The sequence below is a fragment of the Mauremys reevesii genome, linkage group 14, assembly GCF_016161935.1.
Source record: "Mauremys reevesii isolate NIE-2019 linkage group 14, ASM1616193v1, whole genome shotgun sequence".
In the NCBI taxonomy this organism is placed as follows: domain Eukaryota; kingdom Metazoa; phylum Chordata; order Testudines; family Geoemydidae; genus Mauremys; species Mauremys reevesii.
In genome coordinates, this window is record NC_052636.1 from 12,884,305 (window position 1) to 12,912,240 (window position 27,936).

The 27,936-nt window shown below is 49.6% G+C and overlaps 1 protein-coding gene and 1 non-coding gene across 2 annotated transcripts; both read right to left on the reverse strand.

Annotated features, from left to right (window-relative positions):
• Nucleotides 1–905: 905 nt before the first annotated feature.
• LOC120381628 (zinc finger protein 420-like) lies at nt 906–24,712 on the reverse strand (the record flags this gene model as incomplete). Its single annotated transcript, XM_039499786.1, has 2 exons — nt 906–1,761; nt 23,814–24,712. Coding segments are annotated over 2 exons (1,755 nt in total), but the record flags the coding sequence as incomplete, so codon positions are not given.
• TRNAT-AGU lies at nt 14,296–14,370 on the reverse strand. Its single transcript has one exon. It is a non-coding gene; the product is annotated as a tRNA-Thr (tRNA).
• Nucleotides 24,713–27,936: the final 3,224 nt, after the last annotated feature.

Sequence of the window (27,936 nt, forward strand, 5' to 3'; positions counted from 1 at the left end):
AAAGACGTGTACAAGCACCATTCCCAAGCATGGACAGCCAAGAACATGACCCCACCAGACACGTTGGGAAGCGAAGGAATACGAAGGGGTGAACTGTGCATGGCTCAGGCACAAGGTAACAGTTCTGGGGTGATGGGGAAGGATGGAATGTCTGAGTCGCCCCATCTCCTTCCAGTGTCACAGAGCCTAAAATGACCCTTATTTCCCTGACACTGCTCCAGCTCTTCTTCATATTTAAATATATTTTAAATGAGAAAAAAAGTCAACAAAATAACTGCTGTTCTGCACAATCCAGGGTAATGTGAGAACAACTGGGAATGAGACAATGTCTCCTCAAAGAGGAACTTGACGTCTCTAATGTGTAATGTGTAATGTGTAATGTGTAACACTAACTTTGCACTGGGAGGAGGAGTATAAATGTGAATCTCCAGGTTTGTTTAGAAAAGGAAATGTGATGATGGTTAGCTCAGACAGGAGGAAATGTGCAAGATAACTCCACCGACTACCCATGGCCCATGTCTTTAGTGCAAGAATAGTTCTCTTTTTACATCAGGAAAGTGAACTCAAGCTAGCTAACTCCATGACAACCACAGTGTTGAGACCCAGGTAGATTTTATCTCAATGTAGCTGGTTGAAGACACCCCCCATCTCCCCCACCTGGGGTGATGACATTCCTGGTAGAAAGGACACACGCTCCAATGACTCGCAGGACAATGGAGTTGATACAAAGGACCACAGGATCCACCCCAAAGACGGGCGAGCTTCAAAAGTGGGCAACTCATGTGTGGGAGCTGAGGGACTACAATGTGCAAAAGATGCAAACAGCCTTAACACTCACTACCTGGGAACTGTCAAAAGAATTAAAGAAAAAAAATCTCCTGACAGCTCTAGAGAAGGTTTTTATGAAGTTTATCTCCTTTACGGATTCTCTGATGTTTAGAAAGGCCTGAGCTATGAGTGAAGCTTTTCCCGCACTCACTGCATTCATAGGGTTTCTCTCCGGTGTGGACTGTGTAATGTGTGACAAGGGTTGAGCTCCGAGAGAAGCTTTTCCCGCACTCACTGCATTCATAGGGTTTCTCTCCTGTGTGGACTCTCTGGTGAGAGATAAGAGAGAAGAGGTGAGTGAAACTTTTCTCACACTCACTGCATTCATAGGGTCTCTCTCCTGTGTGGATCCTCTGATGCATAGTAAGGTTTGAGCTCCGAGAGAAGCTTTTTCCACACTCGCAACATTCATGGGGTCTCTCTCCTGTGTGGACTCTCTGGTGAGAGATAAGGGAGGAGAAGTGACTGAAACTTTTCCCGCACTCACGGCATTCATAAGGTCTCTCTCCTGTGTGGACCCTCTGATGCCTAGTAAGGTTTGAGCTTCGGGTGAAGTTTTTCCCGCACTCACAGCATTCATAGGGTCGCTCTCCCGTGTGCGTTGTCTGATGAGAGATAAGGGCTGATCTCTGAGTGAAGCTTTTCCTGCACTTGCAGCATTCGTAGGGTCGCTCTTCTGTGTGGATTCTCTGATGAGAGTTAAGCGTATATCTCTGAGTGAAGCTTTTCCCGCACTCATAGCATTCATAGGGTTTCTCTCCTCTGTGTATTCGCTGATGCCTACTAAGAGCTGAGGTACGATTGAAGCTTTTCCCACACTCACAGCATTTGTAAGGTGTCTCTTTCGTGTGGATTATCTCATGTCGAATAAGGGCTGAGCGGTAGTGGAAGTTTTTCCCACACTCACTACACGTAGTCTCTCGCTTTTCCGTGAGGATTTTCTCCTGGGACGTAGTTTCCTTGAGGTCCCTGTGAGTTCCCTGACAATTAATGGGTTCATCCACTCTCTCCTCTGAGTGGTTTCCCTGCTCTCTCTCTGGTCTGTGGTAATTTTCACCAGCTTTTCCCTGCTCATGGGGGCTGGACACACTCCCTTTGGCTCTTCGCAGTAATTCCCCATGCGCTTCGGCGAGCTCAGCATCTTCCTGGTGAGGATTCTGCTCCTCGCTCTCCCTCACCACCCCATCACCTGCTAGAAGAGAGGAGAAATCTCAGAACTGGGGATGGAAAGGCAGAGAACAAACCCAAGTAAGTGCTGGAGAGACAGAAAATAAAAATCAGGACTGAACCTCCCCAAACTCTTCCCACAGGGGACAGTGGAGGATCAATTCTGCTCCCCACCCAGGACCGGCCTTTGGGGGCCGTGCACGGGTGCCCCACCCAAGGGGGTGCCGGGCGCAGGGTTTGGATTCCCACCAGGTACACGCACATTCGTTCACCCAAAGGTGGCGTGTCAGGTGTCTGTCGAGGAACTAGTTAGGTAGGTCTTAGGTAGCTCTTAAAAGCTTTGCCAGTCCAGCTCTATTGTTTAAGGCTGTGAAAAAGTGCCCACACGCATGCGCACACACGCACACCATCCAACATGGCTCTGCTGGCCAAAGCTCAATTACAGATACAGCTATAGCGGCAAAAGCATCCATTTTTTAAAACAGGAAACTAAATGCTCATAAGCTACATTAATGCAGAGTTAAGGTTGCCCAGTGCTGTCTCCTGCCTTGCACCATATGGACGGTGAGCAAACTTAAACCTCTGCAGACCAGGAAAAGTTAATGTAAACTTTCCCCCAACCCTTAACCCTGTAGCTGGCCAGAACCAGTGAGAATGGTTCTGTGTGGGCCGTGCAAAGGTTAACCAACTGCCACAGGGACTCAGGTATTCAGCTCAATGCAGCAGTAACGGGATGAATTCTATGGGTCTGTGGTATAAAGGACGTCAGAGTAGACGACCTAATAGTCACATCTGGCCTTACAATCTATGAACCTATAATCGACCCGAGGAAAGACTAAGACTAAGACTAAGACATTGTCTGTGCTGTGCTCACAGGTGTGAATCCCAGCACCTATGCACATGCCTCCAGCTGTGTGCACTGGGCCAGCTGTAGCTGTGTGCACTGGGCCAGCTGTAGCTGTGTGCACTGGGCCAGCTGTAGCTGTGACTGGCTGATGGAGGGATGGGTTGCAGCAGCTGGGCAGAGCTGTGCCTGTGCTATGCAGAGAGGTGCATGTGAAACTTGGGGGGCAATTCTGCCTCATTTCCGTGCTGAGTCTTGTAGGCTTGGTCAGCAAAGGTGTCCAAGGGTGTGTTCTTGCCATGGGGGTTGTCAGCACCCTGGTGGCGTATGTTCGAGTGAACTCTGGGGCTTAGTGAGGGGTAAGTGAAGGCAGTGACTCAAAAGGAAAACTCAGGTTGAGGGCAAGGGGGTAGTAACACTGTGCAAGTCTCAGATGGCCTGGGTGCAGGAGGTTCAGTACTGGAGAGCAGGCCAGAGGGAGGAAGCTTCTGTTTGCTATGATGGAGTTGAACCCGAATATTATCTTAGCAAAGAGAAGAACACGTTAGACATTCTGCTGTACTGCTCTGTTCCCAGAGCGCTCTGTAACAGGGGAGGGGAGAGGGCTAGTGTGGGTGTCTCTGGCATGTCGGGGTGATGCTGAAACAGGGCAGAGCAGAGGTGGCATTAGGGGAGTGGCATGAACCTTAACTCTGCATTTCTCTTTCTAAAAACCGAGGGGACAGGAACCCTTACCCAGCGTGGTCACATTCTCACAGTTCTCCTGCATGACTTCCCTGTAGAGGGCTCTCTGAGTGGGGTCCAGCAGAGCCCCCTCTTCCCTGCTGAAGTACACAGCCACCTCCTCGAAGGTCACCGGCCCCTGAAAGAGCAAGAGCCCAACACTCAGTACCTGCTGCCCCACTCACAGCCCCACTATTCACAGAGGAAAGGAGCCAATCAAATGGAAGCTCTGAGAGAGTCAGCAGAGTCCTATCCCCACACTGCTGAGAGCAGCCAGGAGACATCTGGGTGAGGGGACGAAGTGAGAGCCCCTTGTCTCTCCCAGCAGATCCACCACAGACCTACTAGCCAGAGGCTGATACAGGAGATGGAGCCCCCAGTAGGGTCCAGGCACAGCCCCATGGTAGGGAACCCAACACCCTCCCCACTGCCAGCAGCTGGATGTGAGGGGCCGGGACATCTTCCCTACACCTCCCTGCTGGGTGCCCCCTTTCCATGTCACACCAGCCCCTGGCTAGCAGGCTGAGGGTTCAGCACTGGAAATCTGGTCAGTTTTCCCAGCCCTGCCCAGGGAGTTGCTTTGTCTGTTTCCTGTTTCACAAATTAGGGAATTTTCTCCCCCAACACCCAAGTGTTTGTTCTGAGGATCTAGGCCCATGTTAACAAGTCCCAGCAGGTTTGTCACACTCTGTCCCCAATCCTATCCTCACCCAGGGTATTCCCTGCCCCCCTCCAGCCCTAACTCCCCAGAAGTTGCCACCTCTTCAGTATTTCCTGCCCCTCCCCCTCCAGCAGGAACCCACCAGCAACCCCCCAATAACCCCTACCTGAGCTGGCTCCACTACAGCCATTTCTCCTGTCCCATGGGAGGCTGGGACGAGCTGGAGCGAGAGGTGGGCATCATTGTGCAGCCTGGCAGGGCGAGAAGGGCAGTGGTGGAGGTTTCAGAACAGGCTTCAGTTCATTTCACATCACGATTCCCCCAGGCCCTTTCCCTGCAGACAGAGATTGTAGATTCTGCCAGGCTGGGAACATGCTCAGTCCCCACAGTGCAGCACAGACCTGGCCCCCGGCCCCTCCTTTCCCCCTTGTGCTCCCCCCAGCAGCAGGAACCAACCAAGACATTTTGAAGCCCTCCCAGCAACAGGGTGTGAACCAAACCCTGGACCAGACCAGACCCAAAGGAGCCCCTTGGGGGGGGGGTCCCCCTGCCCCTGCCCCCAGGGCAGCGCACTCCTGCCGCAGGGGGAACAGGGAGAGTCCGGGGCTGGTTCTTCCTCTCTCTGCTCCTCACCTCGGTCACAGGGGAGTGACCCTGGGCAGGGATGCTGCAGTGAGTGTGCGGGGAGGGGGGGGCAGAGATCTGGGAACCTGCCCCCCCCTAATTTCTCCTCACACCCTCTCCCGTCCCTCCCCCTTCCTAGCGCCCTGCCCGGGCTGGGAGCCGGGGTCACCGCCCGTTCCGGGGCTCCCGCGGCTGCCCTGCCCGCCCGTGCGGGAAGGGGGCACCGGCGGGGGACCCGCTCACCCCGGTACCGGGCACCCCAGAGCCGGGGGGGGCGGCTCAGCCTCGCCGCGGGAAGGATCCTCCCGGCCTCAGCGCGGCAGCAGCTCCGGGCCCCTGGGGGCAGCGATGGGGGGGGGGGGCACCGCGCAGAGCCGGGACCTGCCCCGCCCCTCGGGCTCCGTCAGCGGGAGCCTCAGCAGAGCCCGGGGCGGTTCCTAGCCGGAGAAGCCCCCGGCCGGGCCTGGGAGGGGTTAATGCCGGGCTCCCCCCCGCACAGACCCCGCTGGGGAAGCAGCAGCTGCTCCGCTCCCAGCTCCCGATGGAGGCAGCAGCGTCTGGTCTCTCCGGAGCTGCCGGGGGCTGATGGTCCCGGTTCTTTGTTCTCCCTCCCGGCTCCTGCCTCCTTTCTCCCGGCGCCTCCCCCGCTCCCAGCTGCCCCAGCCCCTCCCTGTGCCCTGCAACCCCCCCCCAGCTGCCCCAGCCCCTCCCTGTGCCCCGCAACCCCGCTCCCAGCTGCCCCAGCCCCATGCCCCGCAACCCCCGCTCCCAGCTGCCCCAGCCCCTCCCTGTGCCCTGCACCCCCGCCCCACTCCCAGCCCCTTCCGCCCCTCCTGTGGCCTGCAACCCACCCCGCTCCCAGCTACCCCAGCCCCTCCCGTGACCCGCAACCCCTCGCTCCCAGCCCCTCCCTATGCCCGCAACCCTCCCCGCTCCAGCTGCCCCAGCCCCTCCCTGTGCCCGCAACCTCCCATGCTCCCAGCTGCCCCAGCCCCTCCCTGTGCCCTGCAACCCACCCCGCTCCCAGCTGCCCCAGCCCCTCCCTGTGCCCCGCAACATCCCGGCTCCCAGCTGCCCCAGCCCCTCCCTGTGCCCTGCAACCCACCCCGCTCCCAGCTGCCCCAGCCCCTCCCTGTGCCCCTGCAACCCCGCTTCCAGCCCCTTCCCGTGCCCCGCAACCTCCCCGCTGCCCCAGCCCCTCCCTGTGCCCCGCAACTTCCCCGCTCCCAGCTGCCCCAGCCCCTCCCTGTGCCCCACAACCTCCCCGCTCCCAGCTGCCCAGCCCCTCCCTGTGCCCCGCAACCTCCCGGCTCCCAGCTGCCCCAGCCCCTCCCTGTGCCCCGCAACCCCGCTCCCAGCTGCCCCAGCCCCTCCCTGGTAACTGGTTCTGACTTATTTCCTTGGTCCTGAAAGAGAACAACAAGGACCAGAGTCTCCTCCCTGTCAATAACCCCCTGCTCAGCCAATCAGGGAAGAGACTGAGGGCGGGAGGCAGAGGGTTCTCACCAGAGAGCCCAAAGGATGGCCCAGGTCACTGGTGGGGATCACTGCCCGAGCACTATTTCAGCCCCACATTTTTGGGTGGACCTCCCACAGTGGGAGCTGCAGAGCCCTCCCCCGCAACACACACACACACACACCTCCTGGTGTTGGGAGGGGAACAGGTAAAAGGACAAAGGAAGCAAGAGAAAAAGAGGAGGGAGGAAGAGGGGAAGCAAAAAGAACAAACCCTAATGTCCCCAGTGATTCTAAGGGACAAAATCCCAGGTGCAGAATAAAATTCTGCCTCCTTAAGCTTGTGTTTTCCATGCCTAGAATTCAACTGTCACCAGATGGATCAGACTGAACAGCTTTCAGGAGGCTCCAGGAGGCTCTTACCTTCTAAACAGGGACGGCTGTTTTCTAGTAAAATCACTGAAAGGGAAGGAGAAAACTCGAAAGAGGTTCCTCCTGGCGCTCACGTCCGTGAACCCGAATACTCTCTCAGTCCTCAGAGAGAGACCTGGAGAAGGAGACTTGCTGGAGCAAAGCCACAGGGGTCTCTGAGGTTTCCCTGGCCCCTCGCCCCTGTCCTGCCTGGCTGATGTCAGCATCTCTCTGTGAGGTCACCACCTCCCCTCCACCTTTGACCAATAGGCTAAGATCCTGCAAAAGGCCTTTGTGATGTCACTGCCACACCCCTCCCTTGCTGTGCCAATGTCCTGCCTCTGGCCAGGCACTTTGCAGGTTTGAGCTACTCCCTGTGGATCACCCCACTCCAGGAGCGTTCGTTCTAGGCAGCAAGCCGGCTAGACAGGAAAACATCAGACTCTGCTCCCAGTGCTACACTCGGTTTTTCAGAAATTAGTTGACTTTATGGCCAGAAGAGACCATTAGAGCATCTAATCTGACCCCCTGCGTATCACAGGCCTCCTGTATGACACAATAGCTACTTTGGGGGCAAACACATTCCAGAAAGGCATCTAGTCTTCATGAAATGACATCAAGAGATGGAGAATCCACCACTTTCCTTGGTAGCTTGTTCTTGTGGTGAATCATCCTCGCTGTTGATTTTGTGCCTTAGTTGTAATATGAATTTATCTGTCTTCACCTTCCAGCCATTGGGTCTTCTTATGCCTTTCTCTGCTAGATTAAAGAGCCCTTAAATACCCAATCTTTTCTCTCCATTAAGGCACTTCAATGAAGTCACCTTTCAATCTTCTTTTGATAAGCTAATCAGGTTGAGCTCTTTCAATAGCTCACTAGAAGGTATTTTTTCCAGTCCTCAGAACATTAGGTGGCTCTTTGCTGCCCCAGCTCCAATTTCACAACATCTTTTTCAAACGAGGACACCAAAACTGGAGGCAGTATTCCAGTATCAGTCTCGCTGATGCTGTGTCACCTCCTGTGAAGTTATTGATATAATCTGTAACTGTATAGATCACCATTGCGACCACCAATATTTGCAGCCAATATTACAGAGAAGTGGTTGTGTAAGGGGGTCTATGGAGAGGTTCTGACTGGCAGATTATAATGATGCTATCTCTAGACGTGTATCGTTTTTTGTAGTTGACGTTATGAATATTGGCTCTATGCTGCCTGTATTTCAAACTTGTGCTCTGCTTCAGGGAATGATACCTTTGTTTAATTGATGAAAACATAAACTAGACACTTAGAGGATTGGAACTGATTTCAGCTGATGGACAGGTTTGCTAGGTTTTTATGCATTTGGACAGTGAAATGTTGAGTGTTCACATTCATTTCAAGCATCCTCGTATGGTGGAGCTCCTGAACATAATGCAGAATGGAAATGAAAATGTTTTTTTTAAGAGGGCACCTGGGTTTAAACAAAGAACCACTTGATATGCAATCAAACACTCTACCACTGAGCTATACCCCCATTACAACAGGAATATGGAATCGTGATCTCCAGGACTTTGAAGGACAGACCCTGCTTCATCGAGCTCCTTTGACATTCCCAGACCACAGGTGGTTTTAAAAATGGGGTTTGATTAAACTTCTTAAATGTGGTAAACGCCACAGCTTGCACACCCACTGATATAGCTTCTCCCAATGACAGAGCTGCCACCTCCTGGGGAAGTGGATTGACTACACCAACAGGAAAACTCTCCCCCCTAAGCATGGAGCAGTGGTTCGCAAGCTGTGGGTCAGGACCGCAAAGTGGGTTATGACCCTGTTTTAATGGGGTCACCAGGGCTGGCATTAGACTTGTTGGGTCCTGGGGCTGGAGCCAAAAGTCTGAGCCCCCCCACCCAGGGCTGAATCCCTCAGGCTTTGGTTTTGCCCTCCCCCCACTGGGGCTCAGTCTTTGGCCCTCCCCCAGTGGAGGGGCTTGGTCCCTCTTTCCAGGGCTACGTATTAAGTTATTTTGGCAGAAGGAGGTTGCAGTGAAAGGACGTTTGAGAAACCCTGGCATAGAGCATCTCCATTACTCAGCTGCAGCAGCATAGACTCACTGTTTGAAACATTGACCTGGCCTTAGCCTCTGAATATGTCTAGGCTTGGCTCCCTGTGGCACTGTTGTGATCAGACCCTGGAAGTACAGCCACGGAGACACCACACACCAGCCTTGCCTAGCTGGCAAGGATCAGACCTTCACAGAAAGGCACCCATGGTTTTCTAGCCCAGCTACCTAAGGCCTCAGCCACAACCACTTAACACAGGGGCCTTTCTACACTCTGGTTCTGTTCTCACTGAAGGGTCATTACAAATTGCTCAGACCAGCTTCCCCAGCACACTCACTGCTGTGCAGCTCTGTAACTGTGGCCATGGCTGAACAGCAAGAATTCCTGCCCATTTCCCTACTGGCTGGAGCATGATGAGAGTGTGTTTGTGGTTAATGATGTTGCTGTAGATTGTTCATTCCCTGCCTTGGCAATTCAGACAGTCCCTTTTCCTGTTGTATCGCCAGCACCTCTGGGATTCCAATAACAGAGGCAGGTTTTCTCTGGGCATTGAGATTTTTGAGGGCGTTGGTGGCTCCTTTCTTTCCTCACCCTAGAGAAACTCAGCTTTTTATTCTGTCCTTGATGACTCATGGAATAACAACAGCAGCATGAAGAGGAGAGTGAATATCTCACTGCCAGGGGGAAGGTGGACGCATTCCCTCTGTCTGACCATTGCCATTGCAGGAGAGAAGGTTTCACTGGAATCAAATGCCCTGGCTCAGACAATAGACACAGGGAGGTTTTGCTGTTCATGGATCTGTGCAAAGGAAATTGTGGGTCTGTGTGAAAATGAGGAGGGATATGAAATGCCCACGTGGTGGTGCCTAAGGCAAAAGGGAACCCTAGAGGATTAGAACAGGATAGGTTCTCAAGCAACACGTTTCTTACTTTGCCCATCTGTTAGTTTTGATGATTATCGATGGAAAGATTTTGCCATTGGGTTGTGTGTTTACACAGAAATTAACATTTACCAACAAATACGTAATTCTTCCTAGTCTGCTGGTGGTGAGTTTAGAGGGACACACTCACTCTTCCCACCCCCCATGCCAGGCCTGTGCTCTCCAGAATGTCAACTTCCCACAGAGCTGGGATCCTTCCCTCATCTCCCCCCAGACCACTGCCCCACCCCCACTTCTGGGGTCCCCTCCCAACACTGTCCAACTCCCCTGCTGGCAGGATCCCTTCCCATTCCTTTCATCTCCTGCCTCCCCTCTGAGCAAAAGCTCTGCATTGTTCCCACACTGGGAATTGAACTCAGGCTGTTTGGGTGAAAACCGGGAATCCAGATCACAAGACCATATGGGACTTGTATATTCAATAGCACATTTACACCCAATAATTCAAAGTAGCCATTCAAAAAAACTTCAAAAACAGACTTCAAAGAGAAATTGCAGTTACAATTGATTTGCAAACTTAACACCATTAATTGGAGCTTGAATAAGGACTGGGAGTAGTATCAGAGGGGTAGCCGTGTTAGTCTGGTTCTGTAGAAGCAGCAAAGAATCCTGTGGCACCTTATAGACTAACAGTAGCTGGCTCACGACAAAAGCAATTTTCCCTCTCTTGGTATTGACACCTCCCCATCAATTATGGGGAGAGGACCACATCCACCCTGACTGAATTAGCCTTCAACACTGGTTCTCCCCTTGTACAGTAACTCCCGTCACTTCATGTTCCAATCTATATTTATGCCTCTATCTGCAATTTTCACTCCATGCATCTGAAGAAGTGGGCTTTTTACCCACGAACGCTTATGCCCAAATAAATCTGTTAGTCCTTAAGGTGCCACCGGACTCCTCATTGCTTTTAATTCTAAGCTGATCTTAACCCTTTCAGTACCCTTACAAACTCAGATGCTTCTCACCACAGGCTGGCTGGTGGCTTTTCAGCCAGGCTCTCCCCTTTCATCAGCGCTTCAGTTGCTTGGTGTGGGGGTGGCTGTAGATGTAGGTGACAGAGAGAGATAAAGCCTGGCAAATGTCTCTCCTTTTATCATGTCCTTTCTTCCCTCATGGCTTTGTCCCCCCTCCCCCCTTCAGAGTCAGGTGAGCATCACTGCATCTCTCCAAGCAAGTCTGAGCAATTCCCCTGGGGTGTCCTCATGCAGGTGAGTCATTGCATTGTAGCTCCCTTGCTGGGCAATGGCTGTCGATGGGTTGTTTGACACCCTGTCTGGGTGTTGGTTACTTTCCTTGCTGGTGCCACTGGGGAGCTAATATTTGGCTGACTCCCCCACCTTGCAGCACAGTGACAACCACACTGCACAATTCTCATAACTTCATATGCATGAATGGTCTACATCTATGGGTAGAGAAGTGACTTTCAGCAGATCATATCCTTTCCCTGATACCTTACAAGTCATGCTCTATATGTAAGATCACGATGATATGAAAATGAGGATTAAGGGGGTTACAGCACGCTCCCCCAAAGGTATAGAATGTCACACTGAGATTCTGTGTTCATTTGTTCTGTAACAGCATTACAGAGATCCAATGACTGACCAATGGCATTTCCAAGTGCTAAAATAGCAAGCGGTGTTGGTCTCTCATTGGCCATCAGTGACTGAAGATGTGGTTTAATGAGCCGGAGCTTCAAGGCGAGGGTGGCTCTGTCCACTGCCTTCCGTTGCGCTGCTGGGCCCCAAGTCCCTGGTGGCCAATATGTGATGCTGGGAGAAGAGAGTGGGGTGGCAAGTGGCGGCAGGACTTTTGCCACCAGGGTCTAGCTGCCCAACTTCCTCCTTGTACTGCTGGCCCCCCGTCGCCTTCAGGTAACCCAGGAACTACGGCAGGAATAGGGCGAGGAAGCAAGTAAAGCCGAGCAAGGAAGGCAAAAGTGAATCTTGTCTTCATGGGCCGCTCGCAATGACGTCCTTTTTCTGTGCCACAGCTGACAACAACATCCCAGACGGAAAAGCAGGAGGCCAAAAAGAAACCGAGCAGCTGCTGAAGTAGTTCAGTTGGGAGCGTGCTAGACTAACAGGCTCTTCTATCCCCCTTTGTGCACAGGTGGGATGTTTTCTGAAAATGCAGCAGTTCCTTTAACTGCCACGAGTCCCTCATTTCAGGCTATGCAGCAGGAAAAGGCAGCATGGGCTTCTGCACCGAGTTGGCCCACCTGCCCTTTCATTCTTCTCTTGCTCTTTGTCAGCAAGGGGAAGAAAAAGAAGCTCTCCCTCAAGCTGGAGTCACAAGGGTGACGTAAGGACGACTTCCTGAGCCCCGGCTCCAGTCTTCTGCTCTGCCCAGCTGACCCATCGAAGGGCTGTCACCACTTTCTCCAGGTTTGTCCATCGGTCTGTGCTAGGGTGAGCAACAGCCAAGCAGATGGAGTTTCTGTAGTGTAGTGGTTATCACATTTGCCTAACACGCAAAAGGTCCCTGGTGCAGAAACATGCTGGCTTCCTTTTCCCAGATCCCCTTGCTGTTCAGGAAGGCCTCCTCCTTCTCCTATTGGCCTGTCCCTGGGATAACTCCAACCCCTGCATGACAGAGGGTGCTGACAGCAGTGGAGAAAGCACCTTGGTGTCAGGCTGGAGAACCTAGAGGAGTGCGGCGTGTCACCTTTTGGAGGCTTGTGTCTTGGCCTCCTCTGCCCTGGGAGGTTGGCCGGTGGAGGCCGGCTCTTCCTGCTGGCCTCCTCTGCGTGACTTGCCAAAGGAGGAAGTGAGGCAGGAATGGGGGAAAAGAGGAAAGTCGAGCTGAGGAAGGCAGGGCAGAAAGTAAGCACATCATTGTGGCTAAATGTGGTTAGTAGAGCATCACCATTCATTCTGCAAAGCCGGGGGAGGTGTGGTTGGCTGCTGGGAGGCAGAATCCTGTGCCTGCCTCTTGGCTTCCCAGGGGTGGCGCCTTGCAGCCCAGGAGAAGCGGGGTCCTGGGGGGAAGGAAAAGCAGCTATGGCGAGGCTGAGTGGGCTCCTTTCTGGCCGAGATGGTGGGTCTGGGAGTTGCCTGTAAGCCATAAGTGGACTTGGTGGAGTGAAAACCGCTGCTCCATTCTGGCTGACCTGGGAGAGCCATTAATGACTTGGCAGTGGGGGCAGGGCGCTGGCTGTGAGCAAATGGGATCCAGGAAGCCCCAGCCTGCCCCTCCAGGGGCCGAGTCTTCTTCTCTCCTGCCATGGGGAGCCCGGCCTTAAGCCTGCCCAGCATGCACTGCAGCTCAAGCATTAAGCCTTTCTGTGGCATAACTGAACTACAGCCTAGTGTAATAAGGTGTAAAGTTTAGATTCTGAATTTATCTTTAATTTCCATGGTAACTTACTTTGCTCTTTTATGCCTACCACTTATAATCCTTAAAACTCCATCTTTCTGTAGTTAATAAATCTGGTTTATGCTGTACTTAAACTGGTGTATTTTGCTTGAAGTTCTTGGGAAATCGCAGCTCCGTTACAAGGCTGGTTCATGTACTATTCACAGTGAGGGAGGGGTGGACCCTGCGTAATAAACTCACACTGATCAGGCTTCTGATTAAGGCAAGATGGTATGATCCAGGGGCGCAAGGCTGCAGAGCTGGGGGAAATTGGCGGGAGGCTCTCTATCTACCATTAGTGTTATGAGTGGCTGGGAGAAGCATTCATGCAACTCAGCTGGATGTGTCCCTACCTGTGGATGTCTGTGTAAGTGCAATATCTGCCAGAGATTCACAGCTCCTCACAGCATCATAGTGTGAGAGGGAGCTCAGGGGTCCCACTGTTCAGGTTGCATCCCATAGATCCCATCACAGACTTTCAACAACCACAGCAGATGTTCACTGAAACAGTGAGAGAGATGGCAAAATAGTGATCTCCAGTGCCTGCAGACATCAAACTATCAGGAATTCTGCGCACAGAGAGGACCCTGCAAGTGGAAAATGCCTTTGGAAAAGACCCTTCTGTCCCCAGCTGTGGTCATACAGTGCTTAGTGCTCTGCGTTGTGGCCTCAAGAGCCATGGATGCAAGTTGAGTTATGGCGACCTTTTCCTTGTCTCCACATTTCTTAGGTGCCTCCTTCCAACACTTGTCAGAAAAAATGACCGGTTTCTTTTGGAAGCATTTGCATTGCAAGGCAGAGGCAGTCCTCTCTGTTTCCTCAAAAGATTGACCAAAAGGTGGGAGGTGTGGGCACATTTGGCAAGGCACCACTGGGTGCTGCATCTCTAACCTCCACTTTACCTGGCAGGTGCCTCTGTGACTTTTCTCCCAGCGGCTCCATTTTTCATCAGTGACAATCAAAAGGAAGGTGACATGACATCTGTGTGCAGACATCCCCAGCGAATCACAAGGACGTGTGGCGCAGGCTCTCGTGTTGCAGCAATTGCAGTTGAAGCAACCACCATGCTAATGCCAGTCACAGCAGCCTTTTCATCAACTCCAGGCTTGTGATTTGATTCTTTCCAATGCTTCTCTCCAAAGAAACCTTTTCCTTAGCAAGGAATTACTTGGATACCAAGGGAGGTCTCTTCTTTTTTCCGGAAAGACACAGGAAAATGTGAGCAGAGGAGATGAAAGCCATAGAACAAGGCACCACTGGGAGTTGAACCCAGGATCTCCTGTTTACTAGACAGGTGCTTTAAGCCAGCTAAGCCATGGTGCCTGCCTCAAGAAAGTATTTGCCACTGTTCCATTTGATGGTCCAAGACACCACCTGCAAATTCCAAACTACAGATGTTCCCCATTTCCCTCAAGACTTGCAAGGAAGAACTGGCAGGCCAAGCCAGGATCTCCTGGTTACTAGGAAGGTTCTTCAGCCAGCTCTTCACAAAGATCACTATCTAGAGACCTTTAAACAGTCACTGCAGATGTTCACCAACAAAGCGATGCCAAAATGGAGTTCACCACTGCCTGCAGCCATCAAGCTACCAGGAGTTCTGTGCACAGAGAGGCCCCTGCTGGTGGCAAAAGGCTTTGGTAGAGACTCTTCTGACACCACCCGTTCTCATATATCTTTTTAGCGCTCTGTGTTGTGGCTTCAGCATCCACGGATGCCAGTTCAATTGGGGGACATTTTTCCTGTCTCCACATTTGTCTAATGGCTCCTTTCAACACTTGTCACCAAAAAGACCTGTTTCTTTTGCAAGTGATGTACAGCTAGGCAAAGGCAGTCTTCTCCATTTCCTCAAAAGATCACCAAGCTGTGGGGAGAGGAGACACATTCAGCCAAGCTGGATGCTGAATCTCCTCTTTATTCAGCAGGTGTCTGTGAAGGACACAAATCTCCACTGTGTAGAGGTCAACAATAGGAGTTTATTACACACAGTGCTGGTGGAGTGGGCTTATTAGGCTCAGAGACACTGTTAATTAATTAATTACAATAGAATATATAGATTTTCCATGGGTGGGGGAAAGTGACGGCATAGGCAGTTCCAAACCTTGGGACAGGTTTTGCAGCAAGACAAGATAGCACAGTAGCCAATGGTTAACAGGTTACATAATGTCTCCACCCATGGTCTCAAGTTAGCAAGTTAACATTTCATTAATACTTTGATAAAATGTTAGTAGTATAAAATATATAGGTTGAATTCTGATTTGGGATCCATAGGAATGGAGCAACTCCTTTGATTGTCCAACAGGTACATTCCTAGGGGTTAAAGCAAAGAAAGAGTGAAAGTATATGGCAATAAAGATTGTTTTCTGTGTGTCTTAAGGCAGGCTTTGGTCCCTTGGAAGGGAGGTGGAAGGATGCCATATCTTATACTGACGTGCCAACTTTTCATAAACTCAAGGTTGGATCTGTGGGAAGAAGGTCTCCCTAGAGAAGAAACAAACACAATAGGAATAGGGATTCTTTGTTCAGTCTGCAATTCTGAATAAGACACAATCATTTAGTTCTTAGCTCCAACACCTGGCAATTTGCTGACCAGGCCTATCTTAGCAAGCAAGGCTTTCTGTTTACCCCAGCTTTCTCTTAGCTGGTCACTATTTGCTAGGCCTCTGGTCCCTTGACCATACTCTGGACTTTGGGTCTGGAAAAGAACTGGCACAAGCCATAGACCAGGTTGTTATATAAAATGCACATGGATTTGAACCCTCCACATACAGTAATGGCAAAGTTCTTGGTTCAGGCTTGTAACAGTGATGGAATAAACTGCAGGTTCAAATCAAGTCTCTGGAGTACATCCACAGCTGGGATGGGTCATTCAGTCATTTGTACAGAGCTTCAGTTTGTAGCAAAGTCCCTCCAGAGGTAAGAAGCAGGATTGGAGACGAGGCATCAGCCTTTTATAGTCTCTTGCCATGTGGTCTTTGCTTTCTTTGTCCCAAAGACACTCTGTCTAGCACGTGGCATAGAAAAACCTTAGAGTTCTCTCCATAGGCAGGTCCCTGCTACCTTGCTGAGTCACAAGGCGTATCTGCCTTCTCTCAATGGGGCGATTGTACAGCTGATGGTCCTTAATGGGCCATCAAGCAGGCTACGCAGAACTGACACCAGCTTGTCTGGGGTGTTCCCAGGAAGCAGAGCACAAGATTGAAATACAGGCAGCATAGAGCCAATGTTCATAACGTGAACTACAAAAATGATACACATCTAGAGATAGCATCCTTATAATCAGCCAATCAGAACCTCTTCATAGACCCCTTGCACAGCACCTTTCTACAATATTGGCTGCAAATATAGAACAGTGGTCACAATGGTGATCTATACAGTTACAGATTATGTCAATAACGTCACAGGAGGTGACACGGCATCAGTGAGACTGATAGTGGAATACTGCCTCCAGTTTTGGTGTCCTCGTTTGAAAAAGATGTTGTGAAATTGGAGCTGGGGCAGCAAAGAGCCACCAAATGTTCTGAGGGCTGCAGAAAAATCCCTTCTAGTGAGCTATTGAAAGAGCTCAACCTGTTTAGCTTATCAAAAGAAGATTGAAAGGTGACTTCGTTGAAGTGCCATATTGGAGAGAAAATACTGGGTATTAAAGGGTTTTGAATCTAGCAGAGAAAGGCATAACAAGATCCAATGGCTGGAAGGTGAAAAGAGACAAATTCATATTGCAACTAAGGCACAAATATTCAACAGCGAGGATGATTCACCACAGGAACAAGCTACCAAGGAAAGTGGTGGATTCTCCATGTCCTGATGTAATTTCATGAAGATTAGATGCCTTTCTGGAATGTGTTTGCCCCCAAAGTAGCTCTTGTGTCCTACAGGAGGCCTGTGATATGCAGGGGGTCAGATTAGATGCTCTAATGGTCTCTTCTGGCCATAAAGTCGACTAATTTCTGAAAAACTGAGTGTAGCATTGGGAGCAGCGTCTGATGTTTCCCTGTCTAGCCGGCTTGCTGCCTAGAACGAATGCTCCTTGAGTGGGGTGATCCACAGGGACTAGTTGAAACCTGCAAAGTGCCTGGCCAGGGGCAGGACATTGGCACAGCAAGGGAGGGGTGTGGCAGTGACATCACAAAGGCCTTTTGCAGGACCTCAGACTATTGGTCCAAGGTGGTGGGGAGGTGGTGACCTCACAGAGAGATGCTGACATCAGCCAGGCAGGACCGGGGCGAGGGGCCAGGGAAACCTCAGAGACCCCTGTGGCTTTGCGTCAGCAAGTCTCCTTCTCCTGGTCTCTCTTTGAGGACTGAGAGAGTATTCGGGTTCACGGACGTGAGCGCCAGGAGGAACCTCTTTCCAGTTTTGTCCTTCCCTTTTAGTGATTTTACTAGAAAACAGCCGTCCCTGTTTAGAAGGTAAGAGCCTCCTCGAGGGAAGGGGTGTCACAGTTCGGATGCCGGTGCCCCCCCCCATGTATGGACGTTCCCGCCCCCTGCTCTGTGTTCGCAGGGCCGGAGAGCAGCATTCCACGTCAGTGATTTGCTCCTGGCTGCCAGAGCAGAGCAGCAGGCTCAGCTGCCAGAACTTCCTGGAGCTAGGAAAGGGGAGGGGCCCAGCCTCTGTAGCAGCAATGCAGGGCAGGTGAGTTCACAGCGGGCATTGTGGGATACTGGCGGAGGCCAGTTATGGTGATTTAATGACCAGCAGCATTTACACTGGCACTCTGTCACTGTAAGTTTGCTGCAAAAAGCTCTAGGCCTCTCATCGAAGTGGTTTTATTTTGTCACCAAAACAGGGCAGTTTTGTCGCCAGACGTGGCATTGCAGTGTGTACACCAGCCACACCAAGCTGCCGACCGAGGGAGCGTTGTGTGTTCTTCATACACCTCAGCAATATATTTCTGCTGAAACAACTTTGTAGTGCAGACCTGGCCAAAGATTCACTCACACACACAGCTTGCAAGGAAAACGTCACCTGCTCCTCTGCTTTGCAGAATCCAAACACAAGGAAAGCTTGTCAGGGCCTGGTGGAGATGGCAGGGAGTCAGGTGTGGGCAGACACTATATCTTACACCCAAGTGGGCACCATGGCTTAGCTGGCTAAAGCACCTGCCTTGTAAACAGGTGATCCTGAGTTCAACTCCCAGTGGTGGCTTTGGGGGCACCTGCTATTGGCTACTGTCAGAGGACAAGATTCAGAGCTAGATGGGCCTTTGGTCTAGCCTTGGGTGGTTTTTCTCATGGTTTAAATTACACTCACAGGCACTGATGATAGAGTTACTGAAAGTTTGGGAGTTAGGCACTGGTAGATCAGTGGTCCAAGCCTCTTGTAGACACTCCCTCTGGGACAGGGGCAGGTCTGAGCTCTCGCACCAAAGGCTCATTGTGGCCGCCAGAACCTGTGAGTGGCTCATTTTGTTTGCACCCTGGGTTGAGTCCTGCTTTGTGCGCCGTGTCGGAGAATGAAAATCCTAAACCACCCTTTGAAATGACAAATGCAGCAGGACGTGTCATTGTCCCTGCCCCAAAGCAGACAGACCAATGGAGAAATGCCGTCAAGTCTAAGGTAATACTTCACTGCGGTTTTACCATTTCCACTTGCTAAACTCCCTCCTATCTGCCCAGCCCAGGTGTCCTCTGCCTCAGCTGCTGCTCCCGGCCTGCTCTAGAGTCAAACATGCAGGGCCCCCGGGGGAACAGAGGCTATGACAGGGCAGCAGCCTGGGCTGAGCTGGGCAGATGCTGGGAGTTCTCGTTCCCTGAGAACCGGCCTGGCTCTCTTCTCAACAGCAAACAAATCAATTCCACGCCCCCTCCCCAGAAAAATCAGCCTGGAGCCAAGGGCAGCAGGGGACGATTCCCTCGAGTTCCCACCGAGGCAGGAGAGAACCCAGGGCCTTTCTAGCAGAGCTTATGGAACCGACGTGGGAAACCAGCCTTTAATAACAGGCAGTTCAAGTTTAAGCTCAGTGTTTTTAACAATTTTTACAACCTTAAATCATCCTTCAGTCACAGTGTCACTATCCATAACGTTGCTTCAGCCATATAGGTTCCCAAGTGCAAAACTAAACATCTCTTCAAACACAAGAGAGTGCAGATCAGTCAGTGTTCAGTCTCATCCCACATAAAAGAATCATGTTGAGGTACATATTGGCCTCATCATGTGGCCATTGCCTTTCCCTCCGCTCTGTTAAAAGTTTTGGTATTTTGCACAGAAACTTTCTTCCCTCAGGAGAGACCTGGGAACCAAGGCTGCCAGACAAACACCTTTAAGAGGAGGCGTAACCTGTCAAAAAATGATCTCCCTCCTTCAGTTCAGTGACAGCCTGAAATGTTACTTATCCCGGCAGAGCCGGAGGATTGAAAGCAGCTACATCAAATCCCTGTGTAGCTCGCAGGAATGAACACAAACACGCCCTGGTATCTGAAGAGATGTTTAGTTTTACCCTTGGTAAACTAGAAGTCTAAAGGGAAGGAAGGTGGTGCCATATATAAAGAGTGAAACACAAAACAATTATCATAGTTATGCCCATAGTGACTGCAAAATATTTCTATATTCTTCTTCTTATCATCAGTGTATTATTTTCTCTGGCGTCTATACATTGACTATGCCTTGACCAAGAAATTTGAATCTTGATAAAATAATCGACTATCCCTGGTTAAGGCAATGGACTTGATACCCACTCGGGCGTCCCTACACAGGTTCAGGTACTAACAACAGTGGCTGCCTTTTAGCCATAGCTTTTAATCAGGGCAATACATTGATCCTGTGAAATCATTTCCCTGCCGGAGTCCATCGCCCACATTCCTTAGGGCATTAGGCCACCATGGGGACATTTCATTTCCCTCCTCAATTTCACACAGAGACACAATTTCCTTTGCACAGATCCATGAACAGCAAAACCTCCCTGTGTCTCTTGTCTGAGCCAGGGCATTCAATTCCATTGAAACCTTCTCTCCTGCAATGGCAATGGTCATGCAGACGGGACGAGGCCACCTTCACCTCTGACAGTGAGATATTGGATCAGCTCTTTCTTTATGCTGCTGTTGTTAGTCCATGAAACATCTGGGATGGATGCAAGGCCGAGTTCATGCACCAACCCCCTGAAACATTTCAGTGCCCCAGAGAAATCCTGACTCCGGCTATTGGCATGATCTGGTGCAGATTCAAAGAGGAACGGAACGGTCTGAATTGTCAGTGTGGGGAATGAACAACAATCTATAGCAATGTTGTTAACCACAAACACACTCTAATCATGCTCCAGCCGGAAGAGAAATGGGCAGGAACTCTTGTTGTTCAGCCATGGACAAACTTACACTAATGCACAGCCAGGAGTGTGCTGGGTGTGCTGGTCTGAGCAATGTGAAGTGACAATTCAGTGAGAACAGAATCATTGTGTAGTGAAGCACCTATACACCAAGTAGTTGTGGCCGAGTGGTTAAGGCGATGGACTAGAAATCCATTGGGGTCTCCCCAGGCAAGTTTGAATCCTGCCAACTACGGAAGCATTATTGTATTGTCACTGCTCTTGTTGTAGTGCCTGAGCATCCACAGAGCCAGACCTGGTCTCACTCTGAGGCTGCCTACACTTAAAATGCTGCTGTGACAGTGCTACAGCACTGTGGAGTAGACAGTTGCTACAGTGAGTGGAGGGGTTTTCCATCCCTGTAATAGCTACATTGACAGAACAATCTGTCCTTTCATTTAGCACTATCTAACCATGGCTTAGGGCAGCTTAATTATTACTGATTCCAGGGTTTTTCACACCCTGAAAGACGTACTCCTTAGAGGGTTTATCCTATCACCCTCCCATTCCCTGGTCCTTCTCGCATGACCTGAGAGCAGCAATACCCGCAGTTCAAGAGGTGCAAACAATTCAATGTTTATTGGGGTGAACTTCCAGCAAGCAATGATTCCAATTTCCTTCCTCGGTATCGCCCTTCCCAGCTCTCACACCACAGGGGCTTGTCTGTGTCCCTGTTCCCATTCCCTCCTCCTATTCCCCCCCTCAGCAAAACATAACTCCAATTCCCCTACCCCCATTCCATTCCCCCCCCTTACTTCCTGATTGACTGCAGACTATATAGTAAAACTGGAGTTCTGCTTAGCTATACCTTAACCAATCATTTTACTGAAATGTAACTAACCAATCCCAACATATTGTAACATGATTGTCTAACCAGTTATACCCCACCACCTGAATTGCTTTACACCCAACAAATTAATTATACAGCAGCCAGAAACAATCACAGAACCAGACAGAGATTATACAGACAAGCAATAGGAAAGTGGAGACTACAGTGACAGAACAACAAAGAAATGAAGATTTCAGACCCCAGCTATTGATAAGTGAGTTGTTGCCAGACAGGATGCTATCATGGTAGAGGTTGTGGATGCTGGTTGCCTAACTGTCTGGCCCCCAGGGCAGGATTTTGAGGGTCTCAGAATGCCAGCACCCATCTTTTGTTCGCTTAAAATGTGAGCAGGGAGATTCCAACACCGCAGAACTCATGGAACTCCAGGAAACATGTAACTTTAGGTCCGGATGAATGTGCCTAAAAATCAGCTGTGCTCGAGAAGGTCTCTAGGAGTTGAAAGAGATGTGCCATCTTGGCCTCCCTAAAGAGTGTCATCAAATATTAATGAAAACTAGGGTTGATAAGTCACATTCTTTGTAGCATTAGGCTTGTGGACTGGTCCAAAGTGCCAGTTTTAAGACTCTCAGTTTTTTTTCCTCTCTCTTGGGTGTTCTGGTTTCTGCATAGAGACGTGGTTTCAAATCCCACTCCTGACATGACCATTTTCTTTTATCTGGAGAAAATGGCCTCACTTCAGTCTCCTTTGCACCAATAGGACACCATTTGTTTAGCTTTTCTATTCCAGTAGTTGTGAGAGAAGTTCCAAACTAGGGGGAAACAGGGCCTTTTCTTTCGACCGATCAATTTTTGTCTTCCTTCATTCCAAGCCATTTTCTCAGATACAGCCGTATTTCCCACACTTTTTTGTTCAGCGTTCTTTGCTTTTATGAAATTTTAGGGTCATCATTTAATTGCCACACAACTGTACTTATGAAGTGAAGTGAAACACAATATTTTTTGGATATTCTTGCAGAAGAGTTTTGCTTTCTGACCTGGAATTGAACAGGGGCTACCAAAGGGGGACAATGCTACTCCCTTTTCTTGCCTCATCCGAAAAAACATACATTCCTGATGCCCTTTGTTTCCTTGCCCTTTTTAGGGTAAATTGACACTTCTCAGAAGTAGAATCCTTTACAAAACCACTCAAAAGCTCAGCAGTGTCGTAAGCAATGGCTTCCGGAAACGTGCCCAGCTTTTCTTTAATTTGGTGACACGGGTCCAGGCAAGGGACTGGATACAGGCCTGGATCAGAATCTTCATTACCAGAGCTAGAATTTCTATTTAAAAATAGCTATTTTTCTGCTGCTATTAGATTTCCAACACTGATTTCATTTTATACACATTTTTTGCATCTATTAAGGATAAATTGAAAAAAAAAAATACCACTTCTCTTTCCTCAACACCTGCATCATGAAGGGGAGCATTCCAAATAGGAAAGATCTTCTGTGGGGCATGGGTTACAAAAATGCTTCGGGAACCAAATACATGGGCACTTTGCCAAGTTAAAAATCACTTAATGTGGAATTCTCTCCCCAAATCATCTGAGAAAATACTGATGTAAATAATTGAACTACACTGTGGTCATATACACTTCCTTCAGTTAGCTGAGAGACATTCCAGGTTACATCTGATTATTTAGAATCAGGACAAGAGATTCTCCCATCACATTCTCCTCTGATCCATTCAAAGCAGCTTCACTCAGCACTCTCTCAATAGTCAGTTATATTATTTACAAAATTGTAAGCATCCCAGCATCCCATAATGGGGGACAAAATAGTCCTCTTGCCAGAAGTGGCTTTACCAATAGATGAAACCTGGAATTTAAATGCCAAATAATCACACTATGTTTGGGATTCATTTAAATTCCCCTTCCAGGTCTTTGACACTTTCATCTCCAGTCATAGCGACTCTGATATAGGAGGAAAGAAATCAAAGCATCATCTCCAAGCACGGACAGCTCAGAACTCTTCCTCATATGACATTTTGAGAAGTGGAGGGATAGAATGTGATGAAAATAAACTCTGCACAGAGAAGCCAAAATGTAACAGTACTGGAGTGATGGGGAAGGAGGGAATCTCTGAACCACCCCATCTCCTTCCAGTGTCACAGAGGCTGAAATGACACTTTTTTCCCCTGCTCCTCTTTATTTAACTATAACATGAAAAATTCCCAATGTAACTGCTCTTTAGCACAACCCAGAGCAACGTGAGAACAACTGGCAAGGATTCAATCTGTATCACTGGCGACTCTAACAATAACTTTGCAATAGGAGGAAAGGTATAAATGTGATGCTCCCTGGTTCCTCATAGGAAGGGCACACTCCAGTTACTTGTGGGATAATTGAGTTGATAGAAAGGACAAATGGGCCCACCTCAAAAGAAGGCAAACTACAAAAGGCATAAATGGGCCACTCATCTGGCCAAGCTGAGGGATAACAGTGCTGCAAACAGTTCAAACAGATTAAAAAAGTTATTATGTGGGAATCAGGAAAAGTATGATAGAAAAAAAATTGATAGCCCTAGAGGGTTTTATGGTGTTCACTGCCCTTGCAGATTCTCTGATGGCTAATATGAGCTGAGTGCCAAGAGAAGGTTTTCCCACACTCACGGCATTCATAGGGCCTGTCCCCTGGTGTGGATTCTCTGATGTCTAGAAAGGTGTGAGCTGTTAGTGAAGGTTTTCCCACACTCACGGCATTCGTAGGGCCTGTCCCCTGTGTGGATCCTCTGATGAACAGAAAGGGTTGATGTTTGAGTGAAGGTTTTCCCACACTCACTGCATTTGTAGGGCCGGTCCCCTGTGTGGATTCTCTGATGAACAGAAAGGGCTGATCTACAATTGAAGGTTTTCCCACACTCATGGCATTCGTTGGGCCTGTCCCCCGTGTGGATTCTCTGATGTTCAGAAAGGTTTGATCTTTGAGTGAAGCTTTTCCCACACTCACGGCATTCGTAGGGCCTTTTCCCCGTGTGGATTCTCTGATGTTCAGAAAGGTTTGATCTTTGAGTGAAGCTTTTCCCACACTCACGGCATTCGTAGGGCCTGTCCCCTGTGTGGATTCTCTGATGTTTAGAAACGTCTGAGCTGCGACTGAAGGTTTTCCCACACTCACGGCATTCGTAGGGCCTGTCCTCTGTGTGGATTCTCTGATGAACAGAAAGGTCTGAGCTGCTAGTGAAGCTTTTCCCACACTCACTGCATTCGTAGGGCCTGTCCCCCGTGTGGATTCTCTGATGTCTAAAAAGGTGTGAGCTGCTAGTGAAGGTTTTCCCACACTCATGGCATTCATAGGGCCTGTCCCCTTTGTGGATTCTCTGATGTTTAGAAAGGTCTGATCGGCGACTGAAGGTTTTCCCACACTCACAGCATTCGTAGGGCCTGTCCGCTGTGTGGATTCTCTGATGAACAGAAAGGGCTGATCTGCGATTGAAGGTTTTCCCACACTCACGGCATTCGTAGGGCCTGTCCCCTGTGTGGATTCTCTGATGTCTAGAAAGGGCTGATATGCGATTGAAGCTTTTCCCACACTCACGGCATTCGTAGGGCCTGTCCCCTGTGTGGATTCTCTGATGATTAAGAAGGGCTGAGTAGTCACATAAGTTTTTTCCACACTCTGTGCATGTATTTTTTCTCTTTCCAATGATAATTTCCTGCTTTGTTGTGTTTTCCTTGAGGTCCTTCTGAGTTCCCTGAGAGGAAATACGTTTACCCATTTTCACCCCCGGCTGGTTTCCTTGTTCTCTTTCTGGTCTGTGCTGAATCTCACAGGATTTTTCCTCCTCATGACTCCTGGACACATGGCTTTTTGATCTTTGCAATAATGCTCTGTGCTTATCCACTTGCTGAACATTTTTCTGCTGAGAATTCTGCTCCTCTTTCTCATATGCCATTGCATCACCTGCGGTGAAAAAGACAGAAACATCAAACAGGGATGAAAAGTGAAAAGCCAAAACAACCTAAGTGCTGGAGGGAGGTCAAATAAAAATCACAAACTGAACTCCCCCATACTCTTCCCCAAAACAGGAGAGAGGAGGGGATCAATTTGGCTTTCAAATGCCATCCAAATTCTCAGGGGGAAGGGAGGAAGCTACTGCCTGGTGTCTGCTAGAATCTACCGGAAGCCATGAGCTATAATTACCCTGAGGATATGACCACCGCTGGCAACTATAATGAACTGAGAGACCTCTCAAGGGCTTGGTAGGGCATCCCAGATGTTTCCTTCAGGCACTTTCACACTCAGAGTTGGTTTAATGTTTCCTCACCTCTGCAGGAAGATCTCAGGGTCTGTTTTCCCTCTGAACCCTGCAGGTCTGAGACCCACGGCTCTTCCCCTTGTTCCAGCTGGGAGATCACATCAGGTTTGGAAAATGGAAACCCTGCTCAGATGAAAGAAAACAAAGGAGTTCCGTTGATTTCATAACACTTTGTCATAAAAAAACATTCTATTAATTTAACTTTAATACTTGGTGTGAGCCGGTGTGCCTGGGCTAGTCCTCACTGAAAATGCCAAGACCAGGGCAGGCTGAAAAAGGGAGAGCAGAGGCTCCCCAAACTGATGGTTAACACGGAAGTTAAACTCACCAACCAGTCACCAACTGTGCTTCTGATCCCCCACACTGGTTATCGAGAAACTGAAAAAAGAAATCACACGGCCCCCTTTATTGCATCCCAGTTCTCTGACTCCTAATCAGCACCTGGGTCCAGCACAGTGAGAGGTTATTTAAAAACCCGGCTCACATAAACAAAGTGTTCTTCTGACCCCAGAGTCAGCCACATTACCAGGTCAGTATAGGTTTGGATCTTACTCAAAATACTACGATGCCAGCCAATCATTGGCATCTAAACTAAAGGTTTATTATAAAAGAAAAAGAAAAAGGGAGTTGTTAAATGGGAAAGCAGTCAGACACATTCAGAAATCTATACATCTGGTTCTTAGCAGTATTGGTGAGTTTCTGGCTTGAAAGGCTCTCTGGTACACATCCACATTATTCACTCCTTTGTTCAAGCCTTCGGTTTGTAGAGAAGTTGCTCCAGAGATAGGAAGAGAAATTGAAGACAAAATGGAGATGATGCAGCTGCCCTTTATATTCCTTTTGCCAAGTGGCTTCTAATTCCTGTGTCCCAAACACAAGTTTCACAGCACATGGCATGGAAAAGCCTTGGAGTTCTCAGTACACAGTGTGATACAGCCTGGCCAGAGGGCAGCAGGAGAGGGTTAGAAGGGAGCCTTATTCCCTGCAGAGGGAAGAAAGTTTGCTATAGATGAACTAGAGCACCTGAAGCCAATTAGAGCACCTGCAGTCAGTCACCTGATAAAGACCCTTGCTCCAATCAGACAGGGAAGGAGTTGGAGCAGAAGGATTGGTGTTGGAGCAGAGAACAGTTTGAAGGGAAGCAGAGGAAAGTTTGGAGAAGTGCTGCAGTGGGCTAAGAAGTCCAAGACCCTAGGTAAGGGGCACCTGGCTTGTACAGAGGGAGGGCAGGAAGCCCCCACAAGCTGAAGGGTGGGAGCGGGAAGTAGCCCAGGGAAAGGAACCATCACTTCAAGTGGTTCACCACTAACCTCAGGGCCCCTAGCTGGGACCTGGAGTAGAGGGCGGGCCCAGATCCCTCCCTCTCCACTCCCCTCCTCTAGGACACTAGTGGGGCAGTTAATATTCCAATTCAGGGGCAAGAAATGGTGCCCTGAACCCACCCCCCCCCCAAGAAGAGAAAGCACGAGACCCATCATAATAGTGCCGGCAATTTGCCACAACAGGCATAACCCTGCATATCTTGCTGACTCAATAGGCGTATCCCCTTAATCCTTTCCATGAGTTCATTGTATGGCTGATGACCCTAGCTGGGCCATCGAACAGGCTGGGCAGCGCTGATGCCAGTATGTCTGGGGGTGTCACTCAGAAACACTACACAAGTCTGGAATACAGATATACCCTACATATCTGTAACTCACAATACAAAGATAGAAACAAGATTATCATACTTGGAAACTCATAACATTTTCACTGACTCCTTACATGGCATATATAGCACGATTCATTGCAATTTCATCATATTGGTATTGTGATACAGCATGGCCAGAGGGCAGCAGGAGAGTGTTAGCAGGGAGCCTTATTCCCTGCAAGGGGAGGAAGGTTTGCTACAGATTAACTGGAGCACCTGAGGCCAATTAGAGCACCAGCAGTCAGTCAGGTGATTAAAAACCCCCTGCTTCAGTCAGACAGTGTGGGAGTTGGAGCAGGAAGGTTTGGTTGGAGCAGAGAACAGTTTTGAAGAGAGACAAAAGGAAAGTTTGGAGGAGTGCTGCGGTGGGCTGAGAAATCCAAAAACCCTAGGTAAGGGGCACCTGGCTTGTGTAGAAGGAGGGCAAGAAGCCCCCCCCCCCCCCAAGCTGAAGGGCAGGAGAGGGAAGTAACCCAGGGGAAGGAACCGCCAGTTCAAGTGGTTCATCACTAACCTCAGGGCCCCTGGGTTGGGACCTGGAGAAGAGGGCGGGCCCAGGTCCCTCCCTCTCCACTCCCCTCCTCAAGGACACTAGTGGGGTAATTAAAATACCGATTCAGAGGCAAGCAATGGCGCCCTGAACCTTCCCCAAAGAAGAGAGAGCGCGAGACCCAACATAACAGTACCGGCAATTTGCCACAGTATTTATAATATAATAATAATAATAAATAATATAAAGTGTCTCTCAATTCCATACAGTGTCACTTAATAAACCATCAATTCCCAGGACCGGTTCCTCAGGTGTTTGAAGATG